The sequence below is a fragment of the Aspergillus brunneoviolaceus genome, assembly GCF_003184695.1.
Source record: "Aspergillus brunneoviolaceus CBS 621.78 unplaced genomic scaffold BO95scaffold_16, whole genome shotgun sequence".
Classification (NCBI taxonomy): domain Eukaryota; kingdom Fungi; phylum Ascomycota; class Eurotiomycetes; order Eurotiales; family Aspergillaceae; genus Aspergillus; species Aspergillus brunneoviolaceus.
In genome coordinates, this window is record NW_020290746.1 from 347685 (window position 1) to 372891 (window position 25207).

Here is a 25207-nt window from a genome sequence, read left to right on the forward strand (position 1 = left end):
GATTGGAAGAGTAGAGAAGGAGAGAAGGGGAAAGATTTAAGGCCAATGACGAGGGAAGGGGGGGGGCCCTCAGGTGTCAAGGCTGCCATGAGACTTTTTTTCTTGTTGCGGGAGAGATCTTTCGGCTTTGACTTTTACCTCCACTCTCCCGGCTCTTCCTTTTTCTCCATTCTTCCTCTGCCTGCTCCTCCTCCTCCTCCTCCACCTCCAGTCTACGACCAAGTGCTGCAACTAGCCTGTGCTCCCAATCTCTCTTCCGTTGCCCCTCACTCGGTTCCTGGAACATGGAAAATAGGTTGATGGTGAGTGGATTATGCTGGGTGGCATGGATCCACTGACATACTGGGCGACAAAAGCCGACTGCTGCAGCGGCATGAACTCACGCCGCCAACGGGCAGAACCCTTTTCCCGCCACTCGCGAAATCCCCGAGACTCCGACGGCGCGGCTTTAGTCTCTGGCTTAGTCTCTGGCTTAGTCTCTATTCTTGTTCCTTCTTCCCCACGGGGAGACCTTCTCCGGCGAAGCACTTTCCCCAGCCACTGTCGCTATCGTCCTCTCTTCATTGGCCCGCTTAATGTGCGATCTTCGTATCACCTCCTGCTTAGGGTTTGGCCCAGAGTCCGCTGAATGCGAAGCCTTGGGGCTTGCATCTCAGTTTCCCACGGGTTGAGCCCGTCGGTTTCTGTGGGCGACGGGCGACGGGCAACATTCCCTTCCCACCCCCCCCCCCCAACAAACTGACACACTCGCCCTCGCCTAATCTGCTTTCTTAAGTTTTCTGTTCCTCCCGAGTGGAGACGCCAGGCCGAACATCGGCCTCAGATCCCATGGGGAAGCGCACCCTCTGGCCCCAATAGGCGCAGTCCGGCCGCACATGACATGCTTTTTCCTGCCCGTGGTGCGAGTTAGTCACGGTCTACGGTCTCTCGAGGGCCAAGCTGGTCTAGGTCCAATCGTTGCGCCGGCACACGTGGTGACAGACTTTGCGCTTCTCCTTCCCATTCCCTTGGCTTGCCTTTGGTTGCTCTCTGCTGGCTGCTGGCTGCAAATTCGCTGGGCGTGTTTACTCTGCGCGTGGATCGTTTTCCCGCTCCATCGTTTTCCCACGATACTTTCTCTGGTGTAGTCCTTGGATATCTGGGGTTTTGATTTGCCTGAGTTTTGCCTCCCTCCGCACCCCGGATTTTGCTTAGACTGGGGAAGGTAGTCTGAGCTATATAAGCCCACTTCCTCGAGGAGCAGGATTTGTTTCCTTCTCACCATCACCAACATCTCTCTCCGATCACCAAGACCCTCAAAACACTTCTCGCCTAGCTCGTTACCTTCTATCCCTTCTTCTCGCTCACAGTCTCTGTTTCCTCCTCCCCCTAGCCTTCTTCGTCTTTACTCCTCCCTCAACAAGGCACAGGTATAAACAAGTGTCTAGCCCCAGGGGTGATCATCATCCATCATGGGAATTCTTTCAATGGTCGAGGACAGGCCGACGCCTAAGGAGGTCTACAACTGGAGAATCTATCTCCTGGCGGCGGTCGCCTCGTTCACATCATGCATGATCGGATACGATAGTGCCTTCATTGGGACAACGCTGTCGCTGCAGTCCTTCAAGGACGAGTTCGACTGGGCTTCTATGTCCACAGCCACCCAGAATCTGGTCAGTGCCAACATCGTCTCCTGCTACCAAGCCGGGGCCTTCTTCGGAGCATTTTTTGCGTACCCGATCGGGCATTTCTGGGGTAGGAAGTGGGGCCTGCTCGCTTCTGCGCTGGTCTTCATTCTGGGGGCGGGCTTGATGCTGGGTGTCAACGGCGACCGGGGTCTGGGCCTTCTCTACGCTGGCCGTGTCCTGGCTGGAATTGGCGTAGGCGCGGGGTCTAACATCACGCCCATCTACATCTCCGAACTGGCCCCGCCTGCCATCCGCGGCCGGTTGGTTGGTGTCTATGAGCTGGGGTGGCAAATCGGTGGCCTGGTTGGCTTCTGGATCAACGTGAGTCTTATCTACGTCTATTCTTACTGGACTCGGGCTAATCATGCGGAAACAGTATGGTGTCAGTGAGACGCTGGCTCCCAGCCACAAGCAATGGATCATCCCCTTTGCCGTGCAGCTGATTCCTGCGGGTCTGCTCCTCATCGGTATCGTCTTCGTTCGGGAGTCTCCGCGCTGGCTGTTCCTCCGCGGGAGGCGCGAGGAGGCCATCAAGAACCTCTGCTGGATCCGCCAGATCCCCGAGGACCACATCTACATGATGGAAGAGATTGGTGCCATCGACCAGTCCATTGAAGCCCAGCGGAACACGATCGGACTGGGCTTCTGGAAGCCCTTCAAGGCCGTCTGGACCAACAAGAAGATCCTGTACCGGCTGTTCCTCGGCAGCATGCTCTTCTTCTGGCAGAACGGCTCGGGCATCAACGCCATCAACTACTACTCCCCTACCGTGTTCAAATCGATCGGCCTGAAGGGCACCAACTCGAGTCTGCTGACCACGGGCATTTTCGGGGTGGTCAAGACCGTAGTGACTTTCGTCTGGCTCCTCTGGCTGATCGACCGTGTGGGAAGACGCAACCTCCTGCTGATCGGTGCCATTGGCGGTTCCGTGTGTATGTGGATCATTGGCGCGTACATCAAGATCGCGGATCCCGTGAACAACAACACCCAGTCGCTGAACGGCGGCGGCATCGCTGCCATCTTCTTCTTCTACCTGTGGACGGCGTTCTACACCCCCACCTGGAACGGTACTCCCTGGGTGATCAACTCGGTAAGCTCCCCCTGCTGCTCCACTGCCGACTGAACCATTGCTAACCGGCCAATTTAGGAAATGTTTGACCCCAATGTGCGTTCGCTGGCTCAAGCCTGTGCCGCCGGATCCAACTGGCTCTGGAACTTCCTCATCTCGCGGTTCACCCCGCAGATGTTTGAGAAGATGGAGTATGGCGTGTACTTCTTCTTCGCGTCCTTGATGATTCTTTCGTTCATCTTTGTGTTCTTCCTGATCCCCGAGACGAAGGGTGTTCCGTTGGAGAACATGGATCCCCTGTTCGAGATCCAGCCTGTGTGGAAGGCGCACGGCGTCGTTCTGGAGCAGATGCGCGAGGACGAAGAGCGGTTCCGCCGCGACCTGGAGGAGTCCGGCTTCACCAAGTCCGAGGTGCACCAGGTGGAAGACACGGCGACCAAGGTCTAAAGCCTTACTTTTGGATATCGATTTTGCTCCTTATCATTTCAGCCTGGCGGGCTACAATGACCTGCGAATGATTGTTAATGTATTTCTTTGTATTGTCTTGGATATCACGATTGTTTAGATAGTCAACATACCTATTGTTTATGACATACCTGGTTCGATTCCTTTTGATTGCCGGTCGTATCAGATCTTGGGCCATGAAAACTCTAGTTATTGATTGGGAGCGGTGGAGCATCGCTTGGTACGACCTTGGCGGTGCCATGGCCAAGGCAAGCGCCCCGAGAGTGTGTAGTATCAAGGTTTAGACACGATGGCGGTGGCGCTTTCAGGGGCGATAATGAGTGAAATAGCCAGGTTAGACTAACCGTGATACCAAGAAACAGTAAATCCAGTTAGGTACCTAGTCTCCCGGAAGACAAAAACAGAGAGAGTACCACAGATGGACGGGGGGGATAAAGGGTTGAAAAGGGAATGAGGAAGGAGGCCGTCATCCCGCAGTCTCCCGAAGCCACTGCCGCACTATTGTGTGACGGACGGATAAATGCAGGCGAGGAAGTGGCTGGGCAAAGCGCTTTCCCGCTCGCCCGCCCGTCACTGACCACTGACCACTGACCACTGACCACTTACTCCGTACCCTTTCTATTCTTCCCTAGAGGCAGAAGAGAATAAACAGCCCTAATTGATTCTGCTGACAATCATTCTTCCCCAGGCCCTGCAAGAATGGATCTCGCCCTCCTGGATGGTCTCCATTATTGTGGGAAAGAGTATAAGGCATCTGCCCCAATACATGAACCTTCCCTCGGCCATTTGCGCTTTATCAACAAATTGCTTTTTTAGCACTTTCTCTTTCTCTCTTTCCCCCCCCTTGAATCGAAACGCTTAGAAATAGGTGACGCGGCCCGTTCATTCGTCCATTCGTCACGATAACATCTTAAGGATTCGTATCTATCACATCATATCTTTTCGACAGGTCATAATATAGATCCCTCTGCTGCTCTCTCTCATCTTTCCCCTTCCCAAGTCAAGTTCTCTTCTCCCTCTTTCCGTCCTTTCCCTCACCCCCCTCCCCCCCATCCAACCCTTCTCATTTACACCGCACAACATGCCGAACCGTTTGGGAATTGCCTCGATGTCGCTGGGTCGACCGGGCATTCACAGTCTTTCCGGCAAGCTGCACCAGGCTGCTCTGCACGGCTACGAGGGCATTGAGCTGTTCTTCGACGATCTCGACCACTTTGCCAAAACGCTGTTCCAGGGCGACCACACGGCGGCCGCCAAGCAGGTGCGCCGGCTGTGCGACTCGCTGGGGCTGACCATCATCTGCCTGCAGCCCTTCTCCTTCTACGAGGGGCTGCTGGACCGCGAGGAGTCGGAGCGCATGGTGACCGAGAAGCTACCGCGGTGGTTCGAGCTGGCGCGCATCCTCGACACGGACCTGATCCAGATCCCGTCCAACTTCCTCCTGGCGGACCCGGCGACGGGCAAGCTGCGCACGACGGGCGACCGCAGCGTGATCGTGGCCGACCTGCAGCGGGTCGCCGATCTGGGCTTGCAGCAGTCGCCGCCCTTCCGCTTCGTCTACGAAGCCCTGTGCTGGGGCAACCACGTCGACACGTGGGACGCCTCGTGGGAGGTGGTGCAGCAGGTGGACCGGCCCAATTTCGGGCTGTGTCTGGATACCTTTAACCTGGCCGGGCGTGTGTACGCGGACCCGGCGCACCCCAGTGGCAAGACGCCCAACGCCGAGGCCGACCTGGCCGCCTCGCTGGCCAAGCTGCGCGCCTGCGTCGACGTCAAAAAGGTCTTCTACATCCAGATCGTCGACGGCGAGCGCCTGACCGCCCCCCTCGACGAGTCCCACCCCTTCCACGTCCCCGGCCAGCCCACCCGCATGAACTGGTCGCGCAACGCCCGCCTGTTCGCCTTCGAGGAGGACCGCGGCGGCTATCTGCCCGTCCAGGAGGTCGCCCAGGCCTTCTTCGATACCGGCTTCGAGGGCTGGGTTTCCTTGGAGCTCTTCTCCCGCACCCTCGCCGACCCCCACCCCGATACCCCCAAGCAGCACGCGCTGCGCGGTCTCGAGTCGTGGAAGAAGCTCGTCACCCGGTTGAATTTGACGGACGTCTCGCCGTCCGCTTCGTACACGCCCCTGGCCTCTCCGGCTGTGGAGACTCCGGCTCCTGCTTCGCCGCTGCAGCACCGTCTGTGAGCGTCACGGTGCTTGCACGGTGCCTTTCCCCGACGAATTGAGGTACCATCCGTGATGGAGCTCCTTGGGTCAGGTCCATCACGAACCGACATCTCGTCTTCAACTTCAATTCCCCCCAATCATGTCCTGTGACAAAGGAATGATGAACGATATACCCCGCTCCGGAGTGAATGCTTGTCACTCCCACATACACCTCCTACCATCATCATTATCAACCTCCTGCTTCAGCCCTGAGATACGGCTGTACATTATGCACATATCATCGCTTTGCTTCCACATTAGCATGGGACTTGTACTTGGAATGAATGTAACGACACACTTGGTTCCTGTTTTTTTGTGTTTTTTTGGTGTTTCTTTTGTGGCAATCTAGATACTATCTACACCAATACTGATAGAGAATAAACCAACAAAATAAACTTGCCTCTTACCACAAACGAGACTTAATATCTGTGGTGCCCTCCGTGCCGTAAGCACCGCAACCTGCATAATTTTTCCCCCAAGCGGGGATGGATAGTTAGTGCAGTGAGTATAGTGCGGGGCAACCTAAGTCAAGGTCAATCCCTCCTCCCCCCGCCGACTTCTTATTTCCAGGACAAGACTATCTAGGTACTAAGTTATCATCAATCACCTCCTCCCCTCACCTCAAAACCACCTCCACCTCCACCTCCACCTCCACCTCCCACCTCCGCTGCTACTGTACCACCATGCCCCACCCCCACGCTCCGAAGAAAGTAGCCATCATCGGTACGCACCCTCAACTCCGCCGTCCCCTCCCCCTCAACATCCCCAAATACTATACTATACTAACACAATTAAACCCAGGAGCCGGCCCCTCCGGCCTCGTCACCGCCAAGACCCTCCTCCACAATGCCCCCGGGGGATTCTTCCTCCCCACAATCTTCGAGAAAACCACCCGCATCGGCGGGCTGTGGGCTTGCCCTGCAACAGACGGAGCAGACACCGCTCTGCATCAGGCTCAGACCCAGACCCAGACCCAGACCCAGAGTCGCCGAAAAAACAGAGGCTTCGTGAACCCCGCCATGCGCACGAATCTCAGTCGGTACACGGTCGCGTTCTCGGATCTGGGTTGGGAGAGCGTCCTCGGGGAGGGTGGGAGGGAGATGATGCCGATGTTTCCGGAGGCGAGGCAGGTGCGCAGGTACTTGGACACGTATGCGGAGCGGTTTCTTTGGCGGGAGGGGGCAGGGGTGGTGAGGTTGGGGTGTGAGGTTGTACGGGTTGAGCGGGGGGATTTTGGGGTAGGGTGGGTGGTGGAGTGGGTGCAGGGAGGGTTAGTATGCTGTTCTTTTCGCGAATTCCAGGGGTTGGGGGATTGCTGACTTGTTGTTGTTGTAGGGATGATACCGGTACGCGGACGGAGCGATTTGATTACCTCGTTGTCGCGTCGGGGTACTTTGCTCGGCCGGTGGGGCTGGATATCCCTATCTCTGGGTTCGAGGGGGAGATGGTGCATAGTTCTGCGGTGCAGGAGATGGAGGATGTGCAGGGGTTGTTGGAGCGGGTTCGGGTTGGGGGATCTGGTGATGCTGATGCTGATGCTGATGCTGATGCTGATGCTGGAGGGAAATTAGTGGTCGTGGGGGGCAGTATGTCGGGCGTCGAGGCTGCGTCGGCGGTGGCCTTGCATCTTTCTTCTTCTTCTTCGACTCCTGGCCATGCGCCGCTCGAAGTCCATCACATCTGCTCACGTCCGTTCTGGACGGTGCCGACCTACTTACCCCACACATCTCCCGACCAAGAAGCCCCCGGGACGGCGGTAAATTTCCTCCCCCTCGACCTCGTCTTCTACGATCGTGCCCGTCGTCCCCCCGGCCAGATCGAGTACGCTGTCGGCCCGCTCGCGCCGGACCAGATCTCCAGATCGAATGCCTGGTTCCGCCAGCTGCTGGGCAGCGAGTACGCACGGATCGGGAGCTTTGGCGTCTGTCCGGAGGATTCGGAGCTGCAACCCTCCTGGGTGGCCATCGGCAACGACTACGCGGAATACGTGCGCGCCGGGGCCGTCAAGGTCACCATCGGCCGCGTCGCCCATCTGAGCTCGTCGAACGATCGCGCACGCGCACGTGTGGCAATCAGCCTCCCAACCGGAGAATCCAGCATCCTGGACAACGTCGCTGCCATCATCCTAGCCACGGGCTTCACGCCCCGCGACTCGCTCGCCTTCCTCCCGCCCTCCATCCTCTCGACTCTCGAATACGCCCCAGACGACGCATTCATCCCCCTCGTCCTCGACAATAAGGGCACCTCACACTCCGAGATCCCGGATCTGGGGTTTGTGGGCTTCTACCGCGGTCCCTACTGGGGTGTCATGGAGATGCAAGCGCGGAGTCTGACCGCGCGCTGGAGTAGATCTCCGGCTGAGCAATCGACACAAGACCGCTCCCCTACCCTCGCAAAGGAAACCGGACCCGAAACCGAGAGGGAGAAACTGCGCCGCCTCCGCCACCAGACCAAACACAGGAGCCAGTTCCCCATGGGCGACTACGTCGGCCTCATGGAGTCCTTCGCCAGGGAGCTGGGGATTCCTCGCCTGCCTATTCCAACCCCAACCCCAAACCCAAACCCAGACTCAGCTTCAGACCAGCAGCGCCCGCTCCTTGACCCCGTCATACCGGCTAGATATCCCTACCCCTCCGCAGCTTCAGACCAGCAGCGCCCGCTCCTTGACCCCGTCATACCGGCTAGATATCCCTACCCCTCCGCTTCAGCTTCATCGTCAGGACCCGATAACCCCACAAAGACCCTGAGTTCCCTAACCACCACCCTCGCCCCGACCCCTAGCAGAGCATCCACTGGCGAAGCGCCAACAGCAACAGCAACAGCAGCAACAACAGCCATCTTCCGCGCCCTACACGGCGCATGGCACTTCTCCCGAACAACAACGACAACCACAACAAGACCCCACAAGAACGAACCCTCTGCTTCGCTATCAGAACCGGAACCATTGGATACCAAAACAGAATCACCAGCCACCGGCTCCGCTCTCTTCAAACCACGCTACACCACCCTGCCAGGCTACGAGCGCGAGTATCTTTACACTGAGATCGCAACAGAAACTGAAACAAACCCCAAGCCTCAGGATCAGCCCCCGAGTCCACCGCACCAACCAGAAACCACAGGGCCATCACGCAGTAGCGATAGCAATACCACTCTAGAGGATGGGGTCAAGCGATCCGTGTACCGGCTTCTCGGTGATGGGGGCGGGGGGTCTGCGTTCAGGGACGGCAACTGCGATCGGGGCGGAGGGATTCATGTTTGGGATTGGAAGTGTGATGCTGGTACTGATGCTGGTACTGGTAGTGGGGAGGGTGTGGAGGGTGATGGAGGTAGCGGCTGTCAGGAGGGGAGAGTACGTGCCCCTCCAGCGGAGCGGTTCTCGCATGGTATACAAGTCTCGCGGGCGAGTTTGGGGGGTGGGGCGTTCGATGGTGGAGATGAGCATGAGCCGAAGGACGCAAGTGGAAGCGGGAGTGGACGGAGGTGGTATAGGATTTGTGGCATTGGAAAGAATACTGCTGGGTGGGGTGGTGCTACGTGGGAATATATATTTCATTTAGAGGGGGTGTCCATCATACGGTGGGAGTGCGTGAGCGCGATAGAACTGGAGTCTGGTCGGAAGCTCACGAGGACGCTTTATCTACGCTGATGGGAGCGAGATATATCATGGGCACACTTGGATCAAGGAGCAAGCGACGGCAACTGAGCACTCTGGCCAATTCCCTACCGGGTATCATCAATACTATTATTCCAGCTACCACAATATCGTATGTGCAGCTAGTCAGGCGAACTCTCTCAGCTATACACCCCCACACCTAAACCCGCGCATCCTCGACCGTCGTGGCGTACGGCTTCTCGCTGGTCACGCGCATCGACTTCTCGTGGGCGAACAGGTCCTCGCCCTGCGTGACGTGGTTGGCGCCGCCGAAGAGCGCGTCGATCTCCTCGAGCGGAACCTGCTTGGTCTCCGGGATGAAGAACCAGACGAAGAGCGCGAGCAGGAAGTTGATGCCCGCGAACATGTAGAACGCGTAGAACCCGCAGTTGTTGAGGAAGGTGGGGAAGAACTGCTGCACGATGGCGTTGGCGACGTTCTGCGTCTGCGAGGCCATGCCCACGGCCTGCGCGCGGACGTTCATGGAGAAGACCTCGGACGTCCAGATCCAGACGGTGGCGCCCCAGGATGGTTTGTCTGTGGCCCGTTAGTAGCTGGCTCCCAAAGGGCTTGTGCGCAACCCAAAGACAGGGGGGGGGGCACTTACAGAAGAATATAAACAGGAACAGCAAGAACACGATCGATATACCCACCGACTCCGTCTTCGCACCCCCAGGCGACGGGGTCTCGGTCTCGACCGCAGAGACGATGATCATGCAGATCCCCATGCCGATACCACCGACAATCAGGAGGAACTTGCGTCCGAAGCGGTCGATGACCCAGACGGCGTTCAGAGTGAACAGGATACCGAAGGTGGCGTTGAGGGCGTTGATGAGGGCGATCTTGCTGGCGCTCGTGAAGACCTTCTCGTAGATCTTGGTGGAGTAGGTGTTCAGGGTTCCTTGTCCGGTGATTTGCTGACCAGCGTTGATGACCAGCGCCAATCCCATACGCTTGCGGAGAGACTTGTCCTTCCAGAGCGCGCTGTAGTTGCTGGAGATCGCCTCCTTCTCGTATTCGAGGGCTTCCCGGATCTTGAGCAGCTCCTCCTCGACCTCTTCGTCAGTCTCGCGGACTCTGCGGAGAGCCGAGCGCGCCTTCTCAATATCGTCTTTACGCTGGACATACCTATGGGAGGGTCAGCAAGACTTATTCCTGTAGAAGGAAAAGATATGTTAGACATACCAGCGAGGCGAGCCGGGGATGGTAGGCAGAATAGCCAGAATAATGACGGGAACGAGAAGCTGGAAGATGACGACCAGCTTCCAGTCCCACTCTCCCAGGTTCTTTGAATGCTTCGTGCAGCCATAGTTAATCCAGAAGCAGATGAAAGAGCCAACGGAGTAGAACATCTGCCAGAAGGTCATGATCTTTCCGCGGATCTCGGGCGGTGCAAGTTCACCGATGTAGATAGGGCCGGCAGCTGGAAAACACACACGGTTAGCTGCAGTCCTGGATTGATAGGATGCCTCGCATGTAACTCACTCAATGCAATACCCTGGCCAATACCGATAATGCAGCGTCCCGCAAGGAAGCAAGCAATACTGCCCCGTGGCGACCAGCACTGCATGAAGGTGGCAGCAATGACCAAGACACAGCCAATGGCCATTCCGATCTTGCGGCCAAGAAAATCGGCAATGGGACCACCGAGGAAGAAACCTCCGAAGATCGCACCCACAGTGTAGGCTGTATTGACGGCTCCGATCATATTGTTATCCGGGTTATGGAAGTAGGCTGTCCAGTTGTCCGAGCCCTGGACGGAATTGTAGACGGAGGCATCATAACCATAAAGCACCATGCATGCTGCTGCAACTAAGGAAATGAACCTGGAGAATGATCGATTAGAGGGAGTGTTCAAATAGCCTGCTTGAGGAGCAAGACTCACCAGTTGTAGGCTCGCTTTGACATGAATTTCTCAATCATCTTGACGACGGGGTATCTGAAACGGTCTAATGGAGGGAGGGTAAAACAAGAACGAATAGGTGAATATCACCAGGTGGTCGTCCTGAAGGGCCACCTCTTAAAGCCAACCGGGGCTACAAAGGACTGATGGGGAGAAGCGCAAGACACAGACAGAAGAGAGGAGGAAAGAAAAGATGCAGCAGGAGATGCGGGCTGTGGGTATAAATATGCGAAGCGGCCGACCTCGAACCAGGATGACCATAAGCAGATAAGCTACCATGCCGCGTGCCAGCAGCCAGGTGGCAAGCGCTATATCAAGCCATCCTACGCCCTAGCAACATCCCATGCAGCATTTAGAGTGGACGCTAAACCGAACGTAACCCTGGTGGGAGGCGAAAGTTGGGAGAAAGGCGGGGGGCCAGAGCTCCCCCAGACCCCAGACCTGTGCATGCACGAACCGACCTTGACAGGTTTTCCCCGACACTTGTCTCCAGGATTTGAGTCGGGGGGAGAGGGTGGAGTGGAGTGGGGATTCCGGGGGTGAGTTGCAACCCAGCGATGGAGATGGATGGAGCAATTCCCCAGACGGGACCCATTGTCGGGGCTGTCGTATCGTGGAGAAATCCGGGGTCGAGATTCGAGGAAATTCTCAACGACACACGGCCCAAGTCATCCCATTTCCCACGAATCAGCCGCGGTAAGAACGCCAAATGGGGGCTAATCCGGATCCACCAATGGAAATGGCAAAATAGATTAATTCAAGACTTGTCGCACTTTCACATGGAGGGGGGGGAAATGGATAGAGAAAGGATCAGGTGAGAAGGAGAGGAGGCGATTGGCGGCGAAGAGGAGAAGAAGATGAACGAAAGGTGAGAAAGAGGCAAGACAGATTGACAGATTCATCCATCACCGGTCACGAGACCCCTCTCTTCTCTCCGTCTTCTCCATCCTCATCCCATCCCTCGACCAATTTACCCCCGAATGAGATCTTCCCATCTGCCAACCCTACGCTCAGGTTCGTATCAATGCCACGAGGTTGACACAGACGGCTATCCCCAAGGTTCCTGAGATACGGGCTGGTCCTATGTCGCTCGACGAGATCCGGATCTACAGGGCTACCTAAGGCTACTGGGGCAAATTGGGGCGACACAAACGGCCACACGAACGATACCATTCCTAATGCATACAGTCGAGGCCGGGCTGTCCTTATACCCGCATATTAACCGAGGCCTTGTCTCTGGCCAATCTCGCTAGTCCTATTGCAGCCACCAACTCCCATAGCTCGAGACCACCATGGCTCTTCTCCGACGAGATTCAAATCCCAGGTATGAATGTGTCAACATCCCTGTTCCTCGAGAATACCGGGCTAGCGCCGATCCTAAAAAAGAAATGCGTTGCTGTGCGTGATGCCCTCCATTTCCTCATTCACCGCACACCGTTGTCCTTTGGGAGCCTGCCAGATGCCGACGTTCCTCCTCACACTCGCGTTCGCAGCTGGTGGAAGCACAGGGATCCTCTCCTCTGTCGTCAAATTATTCTTGCACGCCTGAGACGAACCGAAGTCAAAGATATCCTGAACTTTCCTGCGGGTGTTTCGCTGAGAGGGAGTGAACCGTCTATACCGCTGCTGGGTGGCTGAATCAGACACACTAACTTGGGCACCCACCATATCAGATGCTTGACTGGGTCTTTCCCAAGCTCGCGAGGCCTCGGGCATGAGAGTTGTCATTTCACCGGCTGGAATGGAGCAACCTGTCTTGATGGCTATGCTTGGTGCACGTTGATCGCGATGGTTCCTGCCTCGAAGCAGCAAGTATCGCACGCGAAGCCGTCGGTAAATTTCCCGCAGAATGTAAAGGAGGGTTGCCACCATGACTGACGCCCCGAAGACTGCGCATATCTTATAGAACACATCGAGTTCATTTGCCTTCTGTGGGCGGCGTCTGTCCACCCGAACAACATTTGTATTGGAGTGGCATATTACGCACTGCCTTGGCTGAAAGCCCATGAAGGGTTTCGCTATATGGGTATCCCTCCAGCTATGCCCGTCACATATGTTCTCACAATCCGAGTCAAGGCTGTGAGAGCTCTGACGCACGGATGCACGTCTGTGTTCTGTGCGAGTCATGACAGAATTTAAGTGCTCGATGGCCCTTTTGGAAGTCTTCGTTCCTTTCTCCTTTCCAAGCAAGTATTCCAGGATCCCATGATATCCCAGGGAGTGTGGATCGCTTGCAAGTGTCTTGATAGGTTGATCCTCCGGAGGAATTTCATGCACTTGTCTTGGTTTGAGGGCCTGGCTTGCAATTTGGTCTGAATGCTCTCCAACTGGGAAAGCAGCCAGTGGACGGTCGAGTAGTGTCCCCTGCTGCAGAAGGTTGCCAGGCCCCTCGAGTATCAGCTCTTCAAAGATACTCTGGCATTTGTGCAAGTCCAGAGATCCTCTCTCTATGTTTGTTATCGTCAGTGTGAGCTTCAGACCTGGCTCAACCACGTTCTTGACCGGGATCGTATCCTTTGCATCTCTGTCAAGCATTGAGTCCGCTTTTCGTTGTACAGGATGTCCCAAGGTGATTGTGCAGCCTGGTCCATCCGGTTGGTGAGATTCAGACACTGCGACATAATCCGATATGCTGGCGCATGGGTTACTGCATCCGATCCAGGGCTTATCGGTCCCGTTCACTTGATGCGGGATCAGCGGGAGATGCTCTTGGGTGCTATTTGATATCACACTTAGAAGTGCGTGAAGAAATGCAACGAATCGCTGTTGACAATACATGAAGGAGGCAAGAAACTGGCGGCTGTGATAGGATTCTATGGCGTCAATTATGTTGTCTAAGATGCAGCAAGTAAGTTTTGCAAGTCATGGGAAGGTAAGAACTGAAGGAGGATCTGCGAAACCTAGCACGGCATGCATCAGTGATGAGACTGCTACGCAAGTGTGAGAAGTTACAGGCGGAGCTGATGCTGCTGAGGAAGCCACGACCGTTGCTAGAAGGCATTCCTGCCAATATTGCCATCTGCCCATGGCCGGGGACGCTGATCGAAGCTTGAGAGGCTTGAGCAAGTGGGCAAACAGTCGAGTCAGTGTGTTTTGGCTCTTTCATGGCAGCGCTGTCACTCAAGTATTGTCAACTGTCATACAGCAGTTGTTCACAGGGTACGGTGCTTGATAGAATGTTCTTTTACTCTCCTATAAACAACAGCCAACTTCCAAAGAAGCACTCCGTAGTCTCTCACATTAGGCAATATTGCAACCCCATCACGTGCTTTCGTGCCACGCCCCGACGCGGTCCCGCCGCGGTTGGTTGCAGACCCGATTCCTCCCCTCCGGCCCTCCCACATTATCGACTTGCAGTACACCCCCACCCCCACCTCACCATACTACATTGCATCTATCCCCTATGCCCCGCACATATGGCAAGAAGAAGCAGACGCGACTCTCCTTCGCCCCAATAGGCTCCTCTCCCATCCAGCAGAATGAGCCCGCCTCGGACGGAGAGAGGGATCGCCGGGCGACCCTCCGCTATTCGCATCCTTCCAAACCCACCATTCTCTCCAGTCGCCCCAGGCAAGACACCGCTTCGCCTTCACCGTTTGTCAAGAAAGTCGAAAAATCGGCCAAAGACAAGAAGCCCGTGTCGTCGTCGAAGGCCGTGAAGAAACAATCCGCACGCAAATCTGCGCGCCAGAAGGACAAAGATCGCGCGGTGTCGCCTGCTGCTCCCGTTGTGAAGGTTGAGACATCCTCCGACGATGGAAGCGAGTCGCATTCGGCGGAGGAACAGAAGGGCGCTTCAAGATCTGCGCGCAAGAAGGGCAGCAGTCGCGCGAAGAAGGCGCCGGCTTCGGTTGTGAAGGTCGAAGCGACGTCTGACAATGAGGGGGAAGAGGCGGGGTTGGTGGAGGAGCAGAAACCCGCTCGCAGGTCATTGCGGAAGAAGAGTTCAAGGCATACGACTTCTGAGTCAGTTCGAAGGGAGAAGTCAGCTGAAGGCGAGGCCAACGAGTCGGATACGGTGGAGTCAAAGCAGGGCGCCCGAAAGAGTTCTCTGACGGGTCGCGAAGGTATGCTCTACGGGACGAATAAGTCGAATGACCTGACATCTGCTAACCTCGATTGGAATCTAAACAGAGGACTCTAACAAAACGCCCGACCGTGCTGTTACACCAGAGCAGGATAGTGAAAGTGACATCGACATGACTCGCAGCGCGCGCAAACGATCTGCCCCGACGTCGCTGAAGCGAAAGAGATCAGAAGAGGCTTCCGAAAGTGAGCCGTCTCTACAAGTCATATCAGACGACAGTGACGGCGATGAAATTGTCAACAGACCTCGCCGAAAGCTAAGGCGGGGCACTGTTTCTCAGCCTGTCGAAGAGATCGAGGACGACGACGATGATGATCTGCCGACTGCGCCTCGAACGCCGCGTCGTACCAGAGATCAAGATGACTTGGACATCGAGGAGGACCTCCAAGCTCTGCAAGACTCAGGTACTTCTTTCTCTTTCTCTCCTTGATCTGACAGTATACTAATGACATCTGCTACAGTGGTGAAGGAAACTAGAACCAGAGGCCGTCTAGCAAACTCCGCCAGAGCCCAAAGACAGCAACATTTGGAAGCTCTGCGTCGTCGGCGAGCAGGAAAGCCTGAATCGGAGGAGGAGGATTCCCAACTCGAGGCAGGAGAGAGCGGAGATGAAGGCGAAGGCGAGGGCGAGGGCGAGGAGAACGAAAGCGCAGCGGAAAGTGAGCAGGCCGCTGCCGCCATCAAGCCCCGATCGCTTAGTAGAAACGACGACAGCGACGTCGAATCATCTATTGCGGGCAATGATGATTTAGACCGCTACGAGGATGACTTCGTCCTGCAAGATGAGGACGATCTACTGGGTGCGCCCGGCGGTCTCGACGAAATGCCATTCGAGTTCACCCGTCACGCCTACAAGCAACTCAAAGATTACTTCCAGGACGCGGTGGAATGGATGGTGCACAACAAGCTGAACCCAGCCTTTCCGCGCTCGAGTCCAGTCTACGAACTAGCCTTCAGCAAACTCGAGGACGAAGTCAAAGGCCGCACGGGATCACAGCTGGTGTCGTCGGTGTGGACGGCCGAGTTCCGCCGCGCACTTCTGGCACGACCACACATGGAAGTGACATCCTATCCGACCTTTGATAACCATCCGTGCGATGCATGCAAGCGCTCTGGTCACCCGGCGTCCTTTGACATCAAGCTCTACGGCAAAGCCTACGCTTTGGACACCCTGGAACCGCTCGAGGATGAGAACAGTGATGATGATGACGACGACGAGGAGGAGCAGTCTGACAACGAACAAAGGGACAGCCGCGAAAGAGACCGAGACGGGCACGTCTTGCCGGACGAGAATACGCGCTTCTACCTCGGACGGTATGTTACTTGCCAGGATCATCAGCGAACACACCCACTAACAAACAACCCACCCAGACACTGCAAGACCAAAGCGAACCTGGCTCACACTCTAACCCACTGGCGCTTCCGTCTCAACGAGTGGGTGACCGACCACTTGCGCCTCAAGGGCTACCTGTCCGATGCGCGCATCCTCGAACGCAGCCACTGGAGCCACCGCAAACAAACCAAGTATGCCATCAAGGCAGTGGAGACGATGGTCCAGGAGGGCGAGGTCAAGAAACTCTGGCGCGATTTCCACATCGATCTGCGAACCGCCCGCGAATCCAGTGTATGTCCAACTAAAACAACCCTTGAATACTAACTACCACTAAGTCTGGAGACTCTTGCTAACGGTGACTTCACAGTCCCTCGGATAGGATCGCGAGTGCTTTGTTCCAGGATGGGGTTCGAGAAACCTTCCCACTCATCGCTCGATATAACCAGCCAGTCAGCCTCCTTCAGTTCTAGGCCGAGGGCACTTTCTCATGCTGCTTCACTTGTCTTCGACACTTTTCCCATGAGACAATTCTTACGAGACTGAGGCAGGTTAACCAGAGAGGCGTTTTACCTCCACTTGCCTCGACACGTTCATCTGTGCATACTAGGGGTCTCCCTTTTTTTTTTCTATCCATACTAGGGATCTCCGCTGCCTATAATCGGCCCTTCCTTCCGTCATTTTTCCATGATACCCTTTCTGCTTACTTGTTTTGTCCTTCAATCATCACAATCTTATTGTTTCTCCATCTTCCCGATCATATTTACGCACATGGCATAGTCCTACATCTAAAACGAGGATAGGATGTTTCTATACCTCAATATAACCCCCCAAAGTTCCCAAATCTTGAAATCATTCACATTTCATGAAAATCTAGAAACATGAGTTCCCCAAAACATAACTAAAAAAATTGATAGGAGTAGACACATCAACGAAACAGAGACAAAAAAAGCCGATTATACAAATACAACACACATCGCCCAAGGAAACGGGAGGGTGGAAGAGGGATGAACAAAGTTGAAAGGCAAGGCCAGAGATGGTTCCCAAAAGCGAACAAGATGTGAGGGGAAAGTGGAAAAGGAAGAAGAACACCGTGATTCTTCATTTCCCTCTGCCGGGGACACACACACCCCAGGGCCATTCTGTACAGTGTATATAACTTTTTTTTGCGTCGTCTGTCCCAGAAAATCCTGGAGTTCCATCCGGGTGGGTCTTGTTTATACACAGAAGGGGAAGAGAAGGGAATGGAGTTGAACGACGATACGGATAGCGGATCTCATCGCGGAAGAAAAGATCCGTTGTTGTTCTTTTCGATCCACACTTCCTCAATCACTCATTGTTGCGATCTTTTCCTCTTTGGCGGCCTTCGGCGACGGAGAATTGTTTCCTTTTCATTTTTGGGAGGGAGCCATTTACAGAGTAGGCTGGGCCTGCTGCTCGGCGGGGGCAGCGCCGGGGGTGAGCATCTATCGGAAGTGGGGAAGGTTAGCATCTTTTTCTTGGGGTTTTTCTCGTATCGGTCGATGCAATGGCAGTCTCGGCTTGTATGGTGTACACCAAGGACTTCGTGGCGAGCGATTCCCGGGGTTTCGGGCGAGAACAGGGAAAAAGAGGAAGAGGGCTTTTTGCTCTTCTTTGCTCAAATCCTTCCAAACCCGAATTTCCCAGGAGTCGAAAAAAGCAGTAACAAAACAAGTGGCCAGAGAGAAAAAAAAAACAATAAAACCATACCTCATTAGCACCCTTGATCATGCCCTGCTCGCGCTCCATCTGGATGTACTGCTCCTCCTCGGCGTAGGCCAGAGCCCATGGCACACCCAGCAGGAACGCGCTGGTGCTGATGATCCACAGCGCCTTGCCGCTGAACGTCACGCTGGACTTTGTGAAGGAGGTGACCGTGTTGACGGTGGAGGTGAGGGAGCGGCGAGCGGAGGGAGGAAGCATGTCCTTCAGGGCATAGATGCGGTCGTACAGGGTCTCGCTCTCGAGCTCTTCGTAGGACTCGGTGGAGATCTCGGATTCTATAGTGCAGCGGAAAGAGGATGTCAGTTCGTGGTTCTATATTTGTGCAGACAGCATTTGCGATGCTGGCTGGCTTGTTATGTGCTTCTTCTATGGGATTGTTTTTGAGGTTGGAGATGGATGGGAGGATGTAGAGCTGGGGGTAGGGTGCATGGCTGCGAAATTGGATGGTCGCGTAAGGATGGATGTATGGATGGGTTATAGGCGGATGGTGATTGATTGGGAATGATCGCAGGAGTGGTCTTTCGATTGCGATAGTCGCCACTTGGGATAAGATTCGATGGACTTAAAAAAAGTGGACGTACCGGTGTCAGTGTAGTCATCGTCCTCCTCTTCGTCATCCGAGGCAAGAAGGACGTTGTGCTTGCTGGGCTGGGGCTTCTCCTGGGCGAAGTGCTCGTCCTCGACTTCGGTGAGCTTGACCATTGTGACGTTTGGGGGGTATGGACGGTGTGAGTTTGATTGCGATAGAAGGTGGGGCGCGAGGGTCGTGAAGATGAAGACGGTGGTGAGTTGAGTAGGAAGTTGGATGGAGGAGCAGAACGGAGATTGAAGGCGGCCGCCGGCTTCGAACTTCCGTTCCAACTTTTTTCCCGGGCGGAAACAAACTCAAAGCGGTAAGGAGCTGGCCGCCGCCCATCCATTCTTATTCATCAATGCGCTGCAATTCCACGTCAATATTTCATTCAATCATTTATTATGTGAGCCTTTAATGGCCAGTACAACTATGAGAAGAATACAGGCAGTGATGCGTCTATGGTACACTTTGATTGAGGTTCATGGCTATATCTAATTACATAGAGTGAAGAATTTGTGGAAAGCCTGCTCTATCCCAACCTGCTTCCAGGAAATAATCCTTTCCTGGACGCTATACTTTGCTTGAGGTTCGCTGAACTAGGAACCTCAATGATCATTCGTTCTCCAAGCTACCGTCTTCCCAACTGCCATCTGGCTATCCGCTCCTGGATCTCTCCCCAAGGGAACGGGCGCAGCTTGTACCCTTCAAGCTCGCCTTCCTGCAGGACGACGGTGGGCTTTCCACTGCCCTTGCCAGGGTTCTGGACCTGACCACCGAAGACCTTTCTAGCCACCCGACGCAGGTCCTGCACCGTCAAGCCCTCAATGTGCCGGCACATCTCCTTGACGCTCACCTTCCGGCCGTGGACCTGGACCTGGCGTCCGAGATCCTCCAACTCTACCATACGCGACTCCAAGTTCATGAGAAGCGAGGAGCGGAGCTGGTTCTTTGCACGCTCAACCTCCTGGGGCTGAAGCGCGGAATAGCCGTTGTCAAGGGTCAGGGCCTGCAACTCACGGCACATGACCTCCAACATCTCGGTCGTGCGCGTGGGGCTGCAGGACGCGGAGATTCCGAAAATACCGCTGTCCGTGTAGCTGTGGTTGAACGCCACGCAGCTCTCCACCCACCCGTGCTGGTTCAACACGTTGGTGTAGAGACGGGAGTACATGCCCTTGCCGGGACCACCGGCCGAGAAGGAGCCGCCGCCTCCGAGGAGGGTCTGGAGAGTAGCGAGGGCGTAGATGTCAGAATTTGAGATTGGGAGGGCCTCGAAGGCAAGGTGGATGTAGCTCAGACGAGGCAACATCGGGTTGGCTGGCGGAGGGATGGGGGGTAGAGAGAGGAAGCCGCCCGTGTAGTGAGAAGGCCGAGTCAAGTCTAGAGTCGCTGACTGCACTAGCGACGGATCAAGCGGCGATGCGGCATCGTTCTGCGAGCCAGACAGGCTGAGGTTTTTCAAGAAGGGGAGTTTCGAGAGAATTCCCGACTTGGAGGTCGGGGGTGTGGTAGAAACAGTCGAAGATGGCGTGAATTGAGGGACTGTGGGCACCTGTCCCTCCTCCAGAGTCGATTCGGAATGAGACAAAGTAGTCTCGACACCGGTTCCCGAAAGAACCGGCTTGTTCGACTTCATGTCACCAAAGTACTGCTCCGTGAGCTTAACCGCCTTGTCATGCTCCACGCCGGCAAAGGCAACCACCATGCGCTCAGGATTGAAGAAAGTCTGCCGGTACTTGTCCACGACCGATTTGTTGATCTCTCCCAGTCTCTCCGCCGGGCAGAGTAGTGGGTTTCCCAGAGTGTTGTTCGAGTAGGCCGCCGTGTGCACCAGCTCCGGCAGGATGAGGTCGGGCTTGGACCAAATCTCGCCGATCTCATATTCCGCGGTGGCCAGCTGCTGAATCACCTCTTCCTCGGTGATGAGAGGATCACGGATGGTCTCCGCCAGTAATCCGAGCGTCGAGGGAACTGCAGAGTTGAAGCTAGCCGACTGGTACATCAGCGACTCACGGGAAGACGCGCATTGAATGTTGCCGCCGAGATTCTCCAGAGTTTCCAGCATCTCATCGGCGGAGTGTGCCTTGGTGGACTTGAAAGCCAGTCTGTCCATGATGTGGCTCACACCGCGCAGGCTCTCATCTTCATAGCGGGATCCAGCGTCGACATAGACACCAACTCCAGCGAAAGGGCCTGGCAGGGATTCGGTAGCGACGCGGATTCCGTTCGGCAGGGTAGTGATCTGATCTAATTCTGCGGGGTCCTGTAGAGAGTGTGAGATTCCGAGTCAGCCTGCTAATGGCGCATTTGCCGCAAATCCAACCAACCTGCGCGCTCAACGTACCTTAGACCCGTCTGCAGCGGTGGAAAAGCTTCTCGACGCAGCTGAGCGAGGCACGCGAGCAATCGGCTTCGCGGACTCGACAGCCCGCAATACAGAGCGACGCATCTTCGAGTATGTGTGTTGCAAAGTCCCAATGAGTATGTCTAGATTACTTTTGCGTGTTTGCCTGAGTTTTGTGAAGCCTGCTGTTCCGGAAGATGGTTTCGTCACGGCCAGGCGTCGCAAGGATTTGGGCTCCGAGCCGGGGTTGCTTATCTAAGCGGGGAAGCACTCGGGGGATTTCTTGGGCAAGATTGAGCAATGCAGCATCAATATACAAGGGAATAGCAACGTTGCTGACGCTAGTATTTCCTTTCCAGAGGTATGTAATTTTGAGAAGAGTTTGCGTCCTCAGCAACGAAGTAGTGCCATATGTGTGGCAAAAAAAGGACCGTAGGTGGTCGGTCATGTGTTTAATAATGATTCAGGATCTAGATTGAGCCGAGTTATGTTCCTGGTAGCGATTGCTTCATGATTTCTAAACACGCATGGAAAAATGCTTCAGCTTAACAAGGAAATCTAATCATTAAATGTTCTCCTACAGTATAATTTGCTGAGACATAACTCATACCACCCATTAGCAATTCTCAACACGGCAACTTAGTTCGCTGTCGCCCAGGTGCGGTACCAGTCCAGGCAAGAGGCATTGGCAACACTCGCACCGATCTTGATGTTCAACCCGCATAGGATCTGTTTAACCGCATTCTCGACCTTCTTACCGTTGGACGTCACGGGAATCTCAGGGCATACAGCCACGATTCCCGGTACGTGGCGAGGACTGAGCTCTTTACGGATTGTCGCCTGAATGCGAGCCGCAAGATCCGCCGATATGACCTCGTAAGCCGCCCCGGGCGGCAGCAATTTGACAAAAAGAACGACTGTCTCGTCTGTGTCAACCCCATCACGTCTTCGTCCGATGCAGAGAGAGTCCTCCACCTCTTCTGCGAAGTGTTTGAGCAGAATGTTGTAAATCTCTGCACTTCCGAAACGGACTCCAGCCGGTTTCAGGACGCCGTCACTGCGACCCAGCATGGCTACTCCTCCCGTCTGGGGATTCACACGCACGAAATCGCCGTGGTGCCAAATTGATGGACCAAACACGTCGAAGTAGCTCTTGCGATATTTCTCCGCCCCTATGGGACCTGGAGGCCAGAACATCACCGGTTGTGCGGGGAAAGGTCTGGTGCAGACGAGGTCGCCAGGTTCGCCAGAGGTGCTGATGTCGTTGCCGGCATAATCGTAGACTGAAACGGCCATGCCCAAGCAGCGACACTGGATTTCACCCTTGTAAACGGGAAGAATGGGGCAGCTGCCACAGAAGAGCGACAGGATATCGGTTCCTCCGGTAATTGAGCCCAGCATAATGTCTGCCTTGATAGATGTATAGACATACTCAAACGTAGACGGAGCTAAAGGTGAACCCGTGCTGTAGATGGCTTTCAATGTCTGCAGGCTCACCGGCCGATGAGGGTGCTGTGTTGGATTTAGAGATGCCTGCTCCAAAATGGACAGATACTTGGCCGATGTACCAAAGTGACTAATCTGTAGCTCATCTATCAAACGCGGCATGGCCATCTCCCCATTGCCACCTTCAGAATCGAACGGTCGGAATGGCGAGCCATCGTAGAGGACAATGGTGGCGCCGCTGGCCAAGCCAGAAACAAGCCAGTGCCACATCATCCAGGTCGTGGTTGTGAAGTAGAACACTCGGTCTCCGGGGCGTATATCGCAGTGAAGAACATGCTCTTTCTTATGTTGGAGAAGCGTTCCCAGAGCACCGTGTACAATTGGCTTCGGTGCTCCCGTTGTGCCGGAGGAATATAGTATGTAGACTGGATGATCCGGCTCCAGACTCGCGAAGTCCAGAGGGGCTGCAGCATCTTTAACCTGCGCAAGAAAAGAATCGTAAGGAACAGCCTTGCCTTGCAGCGGCTTTACTTCTTCCAGCTGGAATTCATAAGAGTCGACGGTGCGGAACACGACCAGGAGTTCGAGCTTGGGCAAACCAGGAACAATCTCCCGCAGCTTCGCATCTGCGCCATGAACTTTCCCATTATACAGCGATGCATTGTCGGCAAACAAGAACTTCGGTTCAATCTGCTTTAGGCGCTCCAACACGGCGTGTACTCCGGTATCTGGAGAGACACCTGTCCAGAAGGCACCAATTGACGTTGTTGCGAGCATCGCAACGACAGTGTTCGTATGGTTTCCCAGAAACCCAGCGACGCGGTCCCCCACCTGCAAGCCTGCCTCTTTCAACGAGTTGGCACATTTTCTGACCCGATCTCGCAGCTCCTTCCAAGACACGTATTCACGATCCGATTCCGTGGCAGCAATGACAGCCACCGCATCCTCGTCAGGAGACGAGGCTGGGTAAAGAAGATTTTCAGCAAAGTTCAACTTGCTTCCGTCGAAGAATTTGGGTCGTGGAAAGAGAAGCTGCTCTGAACTCAAGGCCTGGGGTCTGGTTAGCACCGCCTCCAAACCCTGCTTCGTGAAGGGACACAAGCGTCATCATCACTATCAGTAATATACTCACGCGGCTGTAAGGCTGGTGAGCCACAATGGCAGTGTATTTCCAGACCTGCTCCCAGAACTTTGCTGGCTCTGCTATGCTCCACTCCCAGAGATCGTTGTATGAATCCAGCGACAGGAGATGCTCCTTGTTGACAGTCTTGATGAAGTCATGGATCTGAGTGGTATGTGGAGAGGAGTGTCGCCATAGCTCCTTCGATTCTTCTCCGTTGGTAGCCATGGGCACTACCAGTCGTGTGTTCTGCTTCCGACAGATAGAAGGTGACAGTTTGTGTCTAGGAAGAAGGTCCAAATCTAGGGAAATCTGACTGTCAAGGAACCGAGGGTCCGAAGCGGTTGCCGTTCCAGTGAATACGTGGTTGCTGCCTGTCACCCAAACTCAATTACTCCCTAATCAGTGGGTATTGGCACAAGTGAGGGCAGACGAGTCGGATTCTTAAGGTGATTTTGCAGTATCTCAATTTCTAGGTCTGGCTACTATACTTATAGATCGACTGGAGCATTTTATGGGGCATTCCGGGGCGGAACGGGGGCGGAACAGAGCGGATAACAGCGGGGAACAGAGTCAAGAACAAAGCCAACAAGGACAATAAGTACGGGGACTACTGAACAATCACCATGCAAGTAGATAGTGAAATGACTCTGTGTGGGCGAGGGTGCGAATGCAAGCTGAATCTAGGGAGATGCGCAGGTAGTCAGAGCATACGGTAGTGTAGAGTCATGCATGTTGGCCTGAGGCAGCAACAGTTCTGCATTAAGTCTGTTGTCTGTTGACCAGTTGAGCCTCGAGTAAAGTTTTGTATCCAACCACCCATGTACAGTACAGCAAAAGCTGCATACTAAAAGCTGGAAATAAGTGGCGGTGAAATTCCTCCATGCATCGAAGGATGTACATTGTACATATAGAGTAGGTTAAGTTACCAGTTTACAAGTTGATGTACAACAGAAGTGCAGTGTGGCAGTTCATGCACCTTGCGTTGCCCCTTTCTTATTTTCTTACTGAGCTCCGTACTGTACTGTAGGTTGTTCTGACTCCGTCCACCTGAGCGGGAAAGAATACTCAAAGATTGATGATTACCAGGGCAGAACCAATTGACTAATTGCTCAACCACCGAAACGGCCGGAACGAGGGTCCAACTTACCGCTCCATTACCGCTCCGTAACATCCGCTTACTAGGTACTTACTTCATCCAAGGAAAAGCAAAAAAAAAAAAAGAAAAAAGAAAAGAAAAAGAAAAAGCGATAGGAAATTAAAAAAGAAGCTGTGGAAAAAAAGAGTAAAGTGGAAAAGGAACCCATCGGGGCGTGCTGAGGATGGGAACGCTTAATTTGTTTATCCTCATTAGTTCTTCATTAATAATACCCAATGGGCTGATATGACCGTGGGTTGGTTCTGCACTCTGCACAAATCAGTCATTCAATCAAGCACTGCAGTTCTCGACCTTTTCAGGAACGAGTCCCTCCCGAATTGTTCGACTCTCACTCACTCACTCGCTCACTAACTACCCGTTCGTTCCCACCACCACCTTCTCCTCTCCTCATCTCCTCCTCATCCTCCACCACCACCACCACCACTACCGCAACATC

At 54.6% G+C, this 25207-nt stretch overlaps 10 protein-coding genes across 10 annotated transcripts; 5 read left to right on the plus strand and 5 right to left on the minus strand.

The window, feature by feature from the left end:
* The first annotated feature begins 34 nt into the window (after positions 1-34).
* BO95DRAFT_440612 (uncharacterized protein) lies at positions 35-541 on the plus strand. The gene has a single exon (XM_025586002.1). The coding sequence runs from the start codon at positions 46-48 to the stop codon at positions 298-300; it is 255 nt and encodes an 84-aa protein (XP_025444793.1). The 5' UTR covers positions 35-45; the 3' UTR covers positions 301-541.
* A 663-nt stretch (positions 542-1204) lies between these two features.
* BO95DRAFT_440613 (sugar porter family MFS transporter) lies at positions 1205-2923 on the plus strand. The gene is made up of 2 exons (XM_025586003.1): positions 1205-1988; positions 2044-2923. Exons 1-2 carry the CDS (start codon positions 1452-1454, stop codon positions 2788-2790), a joined length of 1284 nt encoding a protein of 427 aa, XP_025444794.1. The 5' UTR covers positions 1205-1451; the 3' UTR covers positions 2791-2923.
* Positions 2924-4200: 1277 nt separating this feature from the next.
* On the plus strand, positions 4201-5389 carry BO95DRAFT_480351 (sugar phosphate isomerase/epimerase family protein; the record flags this gene model as incomplete). The annotated part of the gene is made up of 1 exon (XM_025590136.1): positions 4201-5389. The coding sequence occupies exon 1, from the start codon at positions 4283-4285 to the stop codon at positions 5387-5389; it is 1107 nt and encodes a 368-aa protein (XP_025444795.1). The 5' UTR covers positions 4201-4282.
* A 704-nt stretch (positions 5390-6093) lies between these two features.
* BO95DRAFT_429659 (uncharacterized protein) lies at positions 6094-9056 on the plus strand (the record flags this gene model as incomplete). Its single annotated transcript, XM_025584904.1, has 2 exons — positions 6094-6560; positions 6746-9056. The coding sequence occupies 2 exons, from the start codon at positions 6094-6096 to the stop codon at positions 9054-9056; spliced, it is 2778 nt and encodes a 925-aa protein (XP_025444796.1).
* An 83-nt stretch (positions 9057-9139) lies between these two features.
* BO95DRAFT_61843 (putative MFS sugar transporter) lies at positions 9140-11157 on the minus strand. The gene is made up of 5 exons (XM_025592097.1): positions 10948-11157; positions 10548-10888; positions 10248-10485; positions 9670-10190; positions 9140-9599 (listed from the first exon to the last, which is right to left on the minus strand). The coding sequence occupies exons 1-5, from the start codon at positions 10983-10985 to the stop codon at positions 9223-9225; spliced, it is 1515 nt and encodes a 504-aa protein (XP_025444797.1). The 5' UTR covers positions 10986-11157; the 3' UTR covers positions 9140-9222.
* Positions 11158-11808: 651 nt separating this feature from the next.
* BO95DRAFT_61841 (uncharacterized protein) lies at positions 11809-12240 on the minus strand. Its single transcript, XM_025592096.1, has one exon. It carries the CDS (start codon positions 12136-12138, stop codon positions 11878-11880), a length of 261 nt encoding a protein of 86 aa, XP_025444798.1. The 5' UTR covers positions 12139-12240; the 3' UTR covers positions 11809-11877.
* BO95DRAFT_440616 (uncharacterized protein) lies at positions 12149-14158 on the minus strand. The gene has a single exon (XM_025586004.1). It carries the CDS (start codon positions 13741-13743, stop codon positions 12343-12345), a length of 1401 nt encoding a protein of 466 aa, XP_025444799.1. The 5' UTR covers positions 13744-14158; the 3' UTR covers positions 12149-12342.
* Positions 14159-14368: 210 nt separating this feature from the next.
* Positions 14369-16709, plus strand: BO95DRAFT_357318 (uncharacterized protein; the record flags this gene model as incomplete). Its single annotated transcript, XM_025582348.1, has 4 exons — positions 14369-14563; positions 15102-15456; positions 15514-16366; positions 16424-16709. The coding sequence occupies 4 exons, from the start codon at positions 14369-14371 to the stop codon at positions 16707-16709; spliced, it is 1689 nt and encodes a 562-aa protein (XP_025444800.1).
* A 1158-nt stretch (positions 16710-17867) lies between these two features.
* On the minus strand, positions 17868-18830 carry BO95DRAFT_357280 (mitochondrial import receptor subunit TOM22; the record flags this gene model as incomplete). The annotated part of the gene is made up of 2 exons (XM_025582345.1): positions 17868-18403; positions 18710-18830. 2 exons carry the CDS (start codon positions 18828-18830, stop codon positions 17868-17870), a joined length of 657 nt encoding a protein of 218 aa, XP_025444801.1.
* A 291-nt stretch (positions 18831-19121) lies between these two features.
* On the minus strand, positions 19122-24073 carry BO95DRAFT_471901 (acetoacetyl-CoA synthase). The gene is made up of 4 exons (XM_025589618.1): positions 23625-24073; positions 21854-23542; positions 21047-21151; positions 19122-20965 (listed from the first exon to the last, which is right to left on the minus strand). The coding sequence occupies exons 1-4, from the start codon at positions 23838-23840 to the stop codon at positions 19331-19333; spliced, it is 3645 nt and encodes a 1214-aa protein (XP_025444802.1). The 5' UTR covers positions 23841-24073; the 3' UTR covers positions 19122-19330.
* Positions 24074-25207: the final 1134 nt, after the last annotated feature.

What these genes read in the sequence shown, in the direction of transcription:
- BO95DRAFT_440616 (XM_025586004.1), bottom strand. Translation starts at nt 13,743, where the DNA reads ATGTATTGTCAACAGCGATTCGTTGCATTTCTTCACGCACTTCTAAGT.
- BO95DRAFT_61843 (XM_025592097.1), bottom strand. Translation starts at nt 10,985, where the DNA reads ATGATTGAGAAATTCATGTCAAAGCGAGCCTACAACTG. An exon ending in TCAAAGCGAGCCTACAACTG is followed by an intron (nt 10,889 to 10,947) that starts GTGAGTCTTGCT and finishes ATCATTCTCCAG; the next exon opens with GTTCATTTCCTTAGTTGCAG. An exon ending in TGGCCAGGGTATTGCATTGA is followed by an intron (nt 10,486 to 10,547) that starts GTGAGTTACATG and finishes TGTGTTTTCCAG; the next exon opens with CTGCCGGCCCTATCTACATC.
- BO95DRAFT_61841 (XM_025592096.1), bottom strand. Translation starts at nt 12,138, where the DNA reads ATGGTATCGTTCGTGTGGCCGTTTGTGTCGCCCCAATTTGCCCCAGTA.
- BO95DRAFT_440612 (XM_025586002.1), top strand. Translation starts at nt 46, where the DNA reads ATGACGAGGGAAGGGGGGGGGCCCTCAGGTGTCAAGGCTGCCATGAGA.
- BO95DRAFT_471901 (XM_025589618.1), bottom strand. Translation starts at nt 23,840, where the DNA reads ATGGCTACCAACGGAGAAGAATCGAAGGAGCTATGGCGACACTCCTCT. An exon ending in CTCACCAGCCTTACAGCCGC is followed by an intron (nt 23,543 to 23,624) that starts GTGAGTATATTA and finishes ACCAGACCCCAG; the next exon opens with GCCTTGAGTTCAGAGCAGCT. An exon ending in CCGCTGCAGACGGGTCTAAG is followed by an intron (nt 20,966 to 21,046) that starts GTACGTTGAGCG and finishes CACTCTCTACAG; the next exon opens with GACCCCGCAGAATTAGATCA.
- BO95DRAFT_440613 (XM_025586003.1), top strand. Translation starts at nt 1,452, where the DNA reads ATGGGAATTCTTTCAATGGTCGAGGACAGGCCGACGCCTAAGGAGGTC. An exon ending in TGGTTGGCTTCTGGATCAAC is followed by an intron (nt 1,989 to 2,043) that starts GTGAGTCTTATC and finishes ATGCGGAAACAG; the next exon opens with TATGGTGTCAGTGAGACGCT.